Raw genomic sequence first — 10,710 nt, 5'->3', positions numbered from 1 at the left:
GACAGCAGCAGGGTGTCATATTTACCGCTGGCACGGGGAGGCATAGAACTACCCAGCGCCTTTCAGCGCCAGTGCAGCGTATGAACAGACCAGGTCTTCTTTCCCCAGAAAGATGATGGCCAGTAATTAAAAAAAAGCTAACTGTTTTCAAAAGTCCTGATCCAAGCAGGGGGGAAACTGTGGGCTTTGCCAGGATGCTTGAGAGGTATCTCGGAGCAACGACTTTGCTGGGTCACTGAGTAAAAATAATGAGGGCAGGCTTTACATTTCTTCCTTCTTTACGAACGCGGAGCCTGGGTGCAGCATGTGGGAATGGGGGAAAATCCAGAGAAAACACCCTGGGGGAGTCAGCCCCAAAAAGAAGATACCTTAGTGCAATAGATAAGCAATGCTTCTGGCTTTCCAGCACCCCAATGCAAGGTGAAGGGACCTCCCAGGGCTGTTGGAGCAGCACTGGCCATCAGCTTTGCCCATGGAGAGGAATGTTTCTGTGCTGGCAATCACACCAGCCACACCAGTGCCTCCCAGTAAGGCAGGAGCATGAGGCTCAGCCATGCACTATTCGGCTGTTACGATGGGATACAGTTATCAAGTGTGGTAGATCCAGCCTTGAACAGTCGCCAAGGACTGAATAAATAACAATTAGTGCCTGAAGTTCTTAATTACCTTGTAGTGCAAAAAGTGTAAATCGATAAAAAACAGCGTGGCACAGAAGTAGCATGTGGTGTCATGCAGTCAAATAAAAGAAGAAAAATGGGACTCTAAAGTCTATTTATTTTCTAAAGTTTCTGGCTGATGCAGACAGGATAAATTCACAACTGCGGGGGACTCTTTCTATCTCTGTTTTTTGTGTGAAAGTGTACAAATACACACTCAGTTTTGGATAGGAGCTATGTATTTCTCTAAGGGTAGGTACTAGTGTAGGTGGAAATACCAGACTGCCATTTTAAGGAAATTCCAGTTGATTTTTAAATGCTTCTAGATGCCATCAAAGCAACGGAAATTTCAGCTTGAGGATGTTCATTGTCAAATGCCAAATGTTCGTTGTCAAAGGGTTTTGATTCAGGATGTTGAAATTTAATTTTAAGTCTGAAAATTCTGTTTCCTGTCATGGAACTTTATTCCTTTTTAAAACACTATACTACTTCCATATGTTAGCACTATATAATAGGGAAAATTAAGAATAGATATAAGGAAACAATAAGAAAATGTATAAATGTGGGATTTTGGTGCGGTCCCACCCTGAACAGAAATCAGGAGCCTTTAAAAGAGACTAGCCCTTTGTCCCTCCAGTCCCCTTTGTAAAGGAGGTGAAAGAATTTCCTTCCTCAGCAATTTTTAAAAGCAGCCTTTTCACTTGAAAATAGCACTTATTTTTAACAATTTAACCTTGTTCCCTGTACAACTAAAGAAGTGTTAAAACAGTCATTCAAATTAAAAAAAAAAATAATCAATAAAATGAACCCAGCCATTTGCAGCAACCTGGTCCCACACACCTGATTTTCTCCAGGGAGCATAACCAAGAGATCTCAAAATCACCAAGATCCAGCTCAAACTGTCTCCTGGCTGACAGTACCCCCAGTGATACCCACCAGCTCACAACTTCTCCTTGAGGAGAGATCTCTGTGAAGACTGGGCTCAGCAAGCCTGAATCTGACCCCAGCCATGCTCCTGAGAGGCTCTCAGCCACTTCTTTTTGGGCATCCCCAGCCCTATCTTCCCCTCTTTTCCATACAGAAAGGACAGCCCATCCTGAGCAGTGATGGGGCAGCACGCTTCACACCTCCCTTCTGTTGTGCAATGCAAAGTGGTGCCTGAATGGAGCACAAACACCTCCAGTCATAGAGACCAGTTAATATCTGTTCACACCCCCTCAGACCCACCCACAAACCCATAGTAATTCTCCAACGTGCAGGGCTACAATTGCAAGCACTCTCTGAATACCAAAAAAACCCAAACCAGTGCCATGCACCAGAATTACCTGTGCCAGAGGATGGTGGTGTGACAGACCCTGGGCTGTCATCTTCTGGCTCTGACACTGTCACTGTTGGTACCACCTCACAGCTCAGCTTCAGGCCGGTCTCGGGCTGAATTGGGCTCGACTCTTTGCTAGCAGCTTCACTGGCACTTTTTATCTCTGTGAGTGTGATCTTGACAGGGGCTGTAACCACAGAGTCACTGTGCTGATCTCCAGATCTTGTGTCTTCAAGTGGGTCTTGCTCTTTGGTTGCCTTCATGCTCTCCGAAGCTCTCTGCTGGTGTTCAGCAGTGTGGCTTGACCTGGTGGGTATTCCCTGGTCCTTATCGATAAGGCCTGGGCTCTCATCTTCTGAGTCAGAGCTATGTTTTTCTTGGTATTTTATTTCTTCTGATCTACTTATGTCCATGTATTTATAAGCTTCTACTTTCATGGGATCTGCTAAGGTTTTATCAACTTCAATAGACTCTGCAGGAGTCATCTCTATTCCCGAATCTGAGCTAAACAAGCCACGGGACTCAAACCCAGTCACATCTTGAACAGGATGCCCCAGCGTGTTAAACCCCTCCGTGCTGCCCGAACAGGGAATGGGGCTGTTTTTTTTCTGCTGATAAATGCCCGTGAAGTAGGTGGAGTCCCGCGGGGTGGTGTAGTGGACATCCGAGATCAGAGAAGTGTAGAAGGAGCTGTCACCCCCGTTGGCAGTGGAGCCGTAGTCAAAGAGGTGCGATGAGGCTGTGACACCTAAAGCAAAGACACAGAAATGATGCTCAGTGAAGAGACAATTGCCTGCCTGCATCAATCTTTCTCCAAAGCTGTACTGACGTATCACTGACTTTAGATTCAGTTTATGCACCACGCTTGGCTTTGCTTGCAAGCTCTTTGGGACTGTCTCTTACCAAACCTTTGGGCAACAGTGGCACATCTGTCAGACCAGGCTTCCAGCTGCTGTTGGATCTTAAAATAGCTGTAACGATCCTGATAGCTGCTAAGAGTTCCCGACCAACATTTGCCCAGCCTGCGCAAAAAAATCTCCAGTGATCGCAATCCCGAAGCCTCCCTCACAATCTGACTCAGGGGCTCACCATCTAATATCCTTTAAAAAAGCTAATGTTCAATCGCTTAACAATCCTGAGGAAATTATTATTATTATTATTATATTTTTATAATACAGAGAAATGAAGGAGTTTCACCCTAGGGAAACTTTACACTAAGAAAAAAAAATCTGCTGGACAGAAATTGAGATGGAAAGTTGGTAGGCAGCTTTAGATTTTATTTTCTCTTCTAAGACTAGCCACCCTAAATTTGGGAAATACCAGGGCAGGGACTAAACATCCTCATTTGGTGATTTCCACACTTCCAGAAAGCTGTATCCTGTGTGTATCATTTACAACACGTGCCAGCATGAAAGTGGTTAAACCTCTACCCGCTCCCCCGATGCATCATTTTCATACACTGCCTCTAATTCCCTCTGTTGTGCTTTAAGTTCCTGGGGATGACGCTAATTAAATTACAAACAATGGCCACTCTCTATTTGCAGCATTAACATAAAGCACGGCTTGATGATGGGAACAGTGAAATCCCCCATGAGGGAGGTGGGGAGACAAATTTTTATAGGGGCTGAGGGAAGGGGGTTTAGAGGAACAAAGCCAGTGTCTGTAGAAGCCTGTTAACTGCCTGTGTGCTGATCCACACTGTATCCCAGAGGCTGCCCAGCTTTCTCCAACCTCTGCTCATCACACTGCAAGGGATGTGGGGCTCCTACGTGCTCCACATGTGCCATGTCCTGGGCTACCACAATTAATGCAAATGTAACAGCAGTATTAAAGGGATGTTGCCACAGCTGCAAAGCCAGGAGCTGGGAAATGTCAGCACGAAAGCTCCCGAGATACTTGCATTTGGTTATTTTCTTTCTCCTTGCACATATATAATGATATCATCTCTAAATACCATCACAACTATTATTTCCCACAGCCCTCCGTGCATTAGGCACATGCAGCTCATTTAGAGAGCCCTGAAGCAATTTATTTCCCCCTCCTTAACACTGTTCAGTGCATAGCTGCAGGCTTTATATTACTGCACAGCCTTGCTGGGTTCGACATGCACAGCCCAAGTCCTGCACAAAGGCAGAATGACCGTTTCCCTCACCCATATTTTTGCATCACTCAGTGCTGTGATGACTTGCAAGCAACTTCTCTTCCCTGGGCCACCTTTGGGGTAGGAATGGCAGATTCCTCCTTTTACACCAGGAAAACAGGTAGCATAAGCAAAAAGCAACCCAAAAATGCCACACCTTGCTTTTCAGCCTACCTACACTACCTGCTCCTCTGTGTCCACCCTCACTGACTTCAGGTGCTGCTGGTCCTCTGCCAGCCCTCAACCCTTATCTGCTCCTGCACCCACGATGCTGACAGCTCCATACTCACACCCCCAGAGCCCACGTGTGGGTCTCAGCAGCTGCCTTTGCCACATGGGAGCACAGAGCAATGGGTGTTGTAGCCTGTAGGTGAAAAATTATGATGATAATCCCCAAGTCATTCCCAACCTTCAGTTTGTTCTTCTCACTGCTGTGGAGTGCTGCATTGAACTTTTCAGAGATGCATTTATGATCAAGATCTTGGTTTGGCATGGTGAGGGTCACTGGAGATTTTTCCTATGCATGTGAATTTCAGACTTTTTTTTTCCCCTCTCTGTATATAACTCTACATTTACCTACTGTAAATTTCATCTTCTATTTTCCTACCAGCTCACGTTCCTATGCATGTGAATTTCAGACTTTTTTTTCCCCTCTCTGTATATGTAACTCTACATTTACCTGCTGTGAATTTCATCCTTTATTTTCCTACCAGCTCACTCAGGGCTGCAGGATTCTTTCACAACTCACTGCAGGCAGCTCTCACACTAATTGCTCCAAATGATTCAGTCTCATCAGCAAAGGTACGTGAGACTGGAGCCTAAACAGAAAACTGCAGGGAAAGCAAAGCAGAATAAGGGCTAAACTGGGCTGTCCAGCACCCACATCAGGTCCTACCTGAGGTCATCCAATGCCTCACAAAGACAGCTCAGGCCCAAAAAACATTTCTAAATGATCAGTAAGCAAAAAGGGATAGGTTCTTTTTCTTGCAAAGATTTTTCTTGCTGAACTTGCCTTTTTGAAAATTATCCATAAACAGGCTTGGATTTTCACAAATGTGTTGGTTAGCTGGAATTATCTGATGCATTGTTTATGCCAACATATTTCAGGCTGTGAATTGCTGACTACAGACTATTCCTGCCTGTTGCTGCCAGTATCTGCTGTTTGTAATTTACTATTTGTGCTGGGTGAGTGGCTGTCTAAATCATGTGGTTTCAGGGCTGCTCTTTCATTAGATGGTTCCTCAGTGTTGGCTGGGCCTGAGGCAAAGTCCACTGAATTCACTGGAAAAATCTCATTGATTCTGAGTGGCTTTGGACCAGCTCAAGGTGGCTGGGGGATACTTTCTGCACAGTCACAACATCATCAGTGAGCAAAAATCATTTCTAAAAACATCTCCCGATTGCTAGCAAAGAGGGAGCATATACATAGTCAAAGGAGACTGAAGTCACCTTCAAACCAGTATTCGTGGGTGCTGTTGGCAGCTTTCATTTCTACTTTGGCCACAGTATATGTGAGCCAGATGCACATGCATTCACAGCACTTTTAGGAAGGCTGATCAATAGAGGAGTGAAAGGGTTTCTAATGCATTTGTGTCAGGTGCTTCATAGCAGGAGTTATAGCAAGCCAAGAGAGCTCACAGGAGAGCCACTGTGATAAAGAGCCTGGGAAAATATCATCCTATTCTTTATGTTATTCATCAACAGAAAGAAAAAAATATAACCCTGAAATAATAATCGACAGAGACATCACATTTTCAAACAGTGCAAAACCAATGCTGTAGCAGATGTTAACACAAAACCCGACTTAAAATGGTCTCACTGTCGATCATAAACCTTTTCTTTTTTTTTCCTGCAGCAGTTTTGCAAATAACGACGACACCAGAAAATACATTTCTTACTGGGGTTCAGGAGGAAGACAAAGAGTTAAAGGGCGTGTGAGCATGTCCATGCACATGTGTGAGCATAGAGAGGGTTCACAGCTCTCAAGGAAACCGCAGAGTCAAAAGTGCTGAAGACAGTTAAAATTGCCTAATTACTAGGATTTAATGCAACTCTCTATTTCCACAGGGAATGATTTAAAGCCATCCATAAAACTGCCTCTTATTTGGGAAGTGTGAATCTATCAGCTATTAGGCTGGCTATTAAAGACATGGAAACCTCTAATAGCTGAGCAGGTTTTTGCTGAAGAATGGTGTATTCAGAGCCTGGTGATTAAGCAATGCCCTCTCTGACTTTTAAGTTTATTTAGTTCAATATCCGTGGGAAGGAGAAGCCTTGAATAGCACTGCTAACGGATGGCAGTGTCAGGTCTGAATTTACCCTTGTTACAAAGGGTTGGGTTTGTTGTGTTTTTTTTTAATCTGTTTTTCCCTCAAATGTTCCCAAAAACTCGCCTGGCAATTCAGGTAAAGCAGAGCTATTCAGTGCCTGAGAGCAGCAGTCATGCTTTCGTGTAATAGGAGCTCTCGGGAAATAATTTCAATTCCTGCAACCAGTTAAGAAGTAATAGATCTGATTCAATCATTTCGAGCACAGCTGAGATGCTCAGCAAGTTACATGTGTTTTCATCAACTGTAAAGAAAAAAAAAAATAAAAATTGAAAATGACTGTTTTGTTTCCTCAGAATAAATAAGTGAATGCTCCAGAAATCCTCTCTTAGAGAGCTGGATTTAGAGCTATTTAGCAATTGACACAGGAAATAATTTAGAAATCATTGGTTCCACACAGAGTAACTCTTAATTTAAGAAATGCAGCTGAAGCCCAGTTTGGATCAATGCAAGCTGAACTGCTGCAGCACACTCAAAGAGGAAACAAAAAGTTAGCTGACGATAGTACACAAGAAAGAGCTAATTTAAATAAAACTAATTTTTTCCCCCAACTAGATTATGTTCAGTCTTCTTAAAATTGATTACTTCAGAATATTGTATCTAATTTTCAATAAAATAACCAGTTTCCATGTAAACCTGCCTTTCTCAATCTTCACATGCAACTCTGGTGACTTTCAATGACACAGACAGACTGACACAGAAGGACGTGAAGTTTCAGCTCTACAGAACAGCTGGCAACCCCACAACGTGAGGTTCAATATTTATTTTGTGTCTGTGGTTTGGTCAGAATTATTAATTTTTCAGAAGAGGAGAGGGGGAACTAATCTTTAATTAGATGATGTTATTTTTACAGCCTGGAGCTACACTGAGAAAAGGATCTTTGGTTGCAACTGGAAGACTCAAGGTTTCAGCGACCTTTTCAGACAAAAGCAGAAGAGCATGAGCAAGCTGCTTCCAGCAAATTCCTGTAAGTCTTTTAAAGACTTGGCTCGGAGTTTTGCTTTGGATATTGAGCATCAGGAGTTGCTACTGGCTACCCCAGTGCTGCAGGACTGCTAGCTCACAGGAACAGGATCTCCTCACCTCTCTCCTGTGTCCACGCAGATCACAGCTTCCTGACAACAAGGTCCACCTTGTCCTGTTTGGACAGTCCCTGACCTTAAGTAATTTATGGACTAGAGATAATAATGAGCAAAGTCCCATAAATAAGCAGAGTACTCATTCGACTGGCCCCAAATGATGCTAGAGAGTCTCTCAGGCCACAAGTCACTCCCAGGTCCCAGTACCCTTTAGGTGTCATCCAGAGAATCCAGATAACAAAGCAGCCAAAACTAAATGATGAGCATTTTCCAGCACAGTGACTTTGCTCTGATCCAAAACCCCTGAGGGCACCGCAGAGCTCAGGGATATGCAGTGACTTCCCTTCAGCACTCACTAAAGCCCAGCTCAAAATATCCTATATTGTCTTAAAGGCTCAGTGAGGTGGCTTGCACTTTGCCAAGCTTTTTATTTTATACTTACCCTCTCCTCTGGAAAGGCTGATTTCATAGCAAGGTTGACTGTCTAAATCCAAGGAGTCATCATTGCACCTGACAGTGATGCAAGAGAGTCCCATTGCCCAGACCTTGCCACCACCTGAACATCTGTATCTGGAGATCAAACCACAGCTCAGCATCCAATCTGATAACAAGCACAGACCTTGTTTCCCAGCTGCACATCCACAGCTCATGTTCCAACCTCTCCTTCACTTTTAGTGTTCACCCATGACCATCTGATCAGTGCATCTTCCTGCTTTCTTCCAAATACACAACAAAAGTAGTTATTAAACAGCCCTCTCTTTTCTGTAGCAGATTTACAATTTTGCCATCAGCCACTGGAAACGAGCCTGTGCTTGACCTTGGATTCTTTTTATTCCTAATTTATCCTTAAAAAAAGAAAAAAAAAAAGAGAAAGATTTTTTTCCTGTTCTTTTGACCCCAATACATGATGTCTCATTGTTCCTTTTTATTCCCCCAACTCAGCTACTTGGCTTTATCACTTTTCCACATCTCATTACAGTACCCACACGGACCAGCAGTCTCAAGTCTATCTCCAAATTCAAAGCACACCCTGTCTTCTTAGAACCAGACCAAGCTATTTCTTCCTCTCTGCTTGATTTCAAGTCCAACTCAAACCTCAAGAAAGCTCCACAGATTTCCAAACACCCTTTGCTGGTACCACTCCCAGCAGTGGCAAGGACAGCTTGCACAAGTGGCAGAGGTGCCTCTCAGCCCCATGCCAAATCACACAGTGCTTCAAAGTAGGCTGGGTACCCTAAGGGATACTTGAGTGTATCACTTGGGAGCCATGCTCTCAATTTTACAAGACCTTTCTCCATGAGCTTTATAAACTAAGACACAGAATCCCAGAATTGCCTAGATTGGAAAAAGAACTTTAAGATCATCAAGCCAAATCATTAACCCAACACTGACAAGTCCCCAGCTAACCCATGTCCCTCAGCACTATGTCTACACGACTCTTCAATCCCTCCAGGGATGGGGACTCCACCACTACCCTGGGCAACCCCTTCCAATGCCTGAGAACCCTTTCAGCAAAGAAATTCTGCCTAATATCCAAACCCAACTTCCTTTAGCACAACTTGAAGACACTTCAACATTTATGCAAACCTCAAAAGTACTTCAGCATTTGTGTGTCAACTCAAGTGGAGCTTGAAACCCAAACTTCTGAGACCCTTCCCACTAAATGCAGGCATCACTGGGCTGTGGATAACCCCACTAAATCAGCTCTCAGTGTCCCCTGGATTAGCTTTTCTCAGCAGGCAGAGCCAGCTGTCAGCCCTCAGCTATCCCACCTCCAGATGCTGTAGGTTGAATGCAGAGAGCAGCGAGCTGCTTGCAAGAGAACTTCACTAGACGTGGATGCCAGGCAGCAGGACCAGCTATTCCCAGCTGCCAGGAGATGGTGCTCTTTGTTTTATCTCAGGATTTGTACTTACAGGTTAGCAACTTCTTTTCCTCCAGAACTCCCCTGATCCTGACTGCGGGAAAGATGTAACACCACAGTCATAGCATTTGCAAAACACGAATGGCCATGCTCTAAAAGGAATCTTGATTTTTATTTGCACAATAGATCTGTAAGAAATCTGGATGTACCAGAAGGATACATGCTCCTATTCTATTATTATTCCCCCCCTGGTTCTCTGCCTGGGTCCTGAATGTGTTGGGGAAACTCAGAGCAGCAAGAAGGCTGCTTCCCGCTGCCTCAGAGCAGCTGACAGCTCTGTGCCTTAGCTCCTGGGGACAGGAGTGAGTCAGTGCATCAGCTGTGCAAATTATTTATCCTTCCCCCTGAGATCCCACAGCAGCCAGAAGAAACACTGCCATGCAGAGAGGCAGGTGCTGTCTCCTCCACGGGTAGGAGGGCAAACGGACAGGGTGGAAAAAACAGGCTTAATTCTCTTTACACTCTGGTTGCTCCATTGACTTCATTGGAGTGACTTCTGATTCATCCTGCTTGAGATAGAAAGCAAGTGCTAAACTCAAACAGGTTAATGATATGTTTTGATGCATGTAAAACCCCTCCTCCGGGGCAATTTTCAGAGGATATGAGTTACTACAGCCTCTAGCCTCAGCACTTCAGCTGTCTAGTGTAAGCAGGCATTGCAGCTTCCAGCGCCAGGGCTCCCCCATTTCCATGTCCTCCATGTGCTAAATCTATGGGATTGGGGAGGGTTAGCTGGGATCCCAGCCCCCAGAAAACCTTGGCTGTTGAGGATGAGCATCCTTTAACATCATCCCCTAGTAAGTACAGAGGCTGGAGGAGGGGGACAAATTGCTTTCAGGATCCAAGCCCTGGAGGCCCTAACACTTTGGGGAGCTCCAGTTTGGTGGCTGTGTGGTTGAGACACTCTCCCCAGCAGATGATGTCAGGTCACCATCATGTTACACAGAAGCATGGTCCTTCCCTGTGGCTTCCCTAGACCCTGCCTGGGGGTTTCTTTTGTTGCTTAAGCTGACTTCTGGTTTCTTCCAAAAACTGGGCAGACACAGATGAGGTCCTGGCTCAGCTGCTGAGTGCTACAGCCCCGTCTGCAGGAGGGATGAAAGAGTGATGAGCTTTTAATAAGATTAAGACAGACCCACTCTGGGGAACACAGGATGCACTGCACTTCCAGCACCGTCATCCCAGCAGGCTATTAACAGCAGCTATTTTTTATTTATTGTCACAGACTCTGCACCACAACAGCTATTGTCTCCCTGCCAACGCTGC

General features: G+C 44.7%; 1 protein-coding gene across 1 annotated transcript in view; it reads right to left on the bottom strand.

Annotated features, from left to right (window-relative positions):
• Nucleotides 1–1,981: 1,981 nt before the first annotated feature.
• The window catches only part of LOC104523255 (reticulon-1-like), a gene marked incomplete at its 3' end in the record, with an annotated part of 70,230 nt that continues 61,501 nt past the window's right edge, over nt 1,982–10,710 (bottom strand). The window contains exon 2 of the mRNA XM_010165780.1: nt 1,982–2,722. Within this exon, the coding sequence (XP_010164082.1) occupies nt 1,982–2,722 (741 nt within the window). The remainder of the gene's footprint in view (nt 2,723–10,710) is intronic.

The sequence above is a fragment of the Antrostomus carolinensis genome, unplaced genomic scaffold, assembly GCF_000700745.2.
Source record: "Antrostomus carolinensis isolate BGI_N321 unplaced genomic scaffold, ASM70074v2 scaffold1904, whole genome shotgun sequence".
NCBI classification, from domain to species: Eukaryota; Metazoa; Chordata; class Aves; order Caprimulgiformes; family Caprimulgidae; genus Antrostomus; species Antrostomus carolinensis.
Note: the sequence above shows the minus strand (reverse complement) of the source record. Positions and strands in the feature narration are given on the sequence as shown.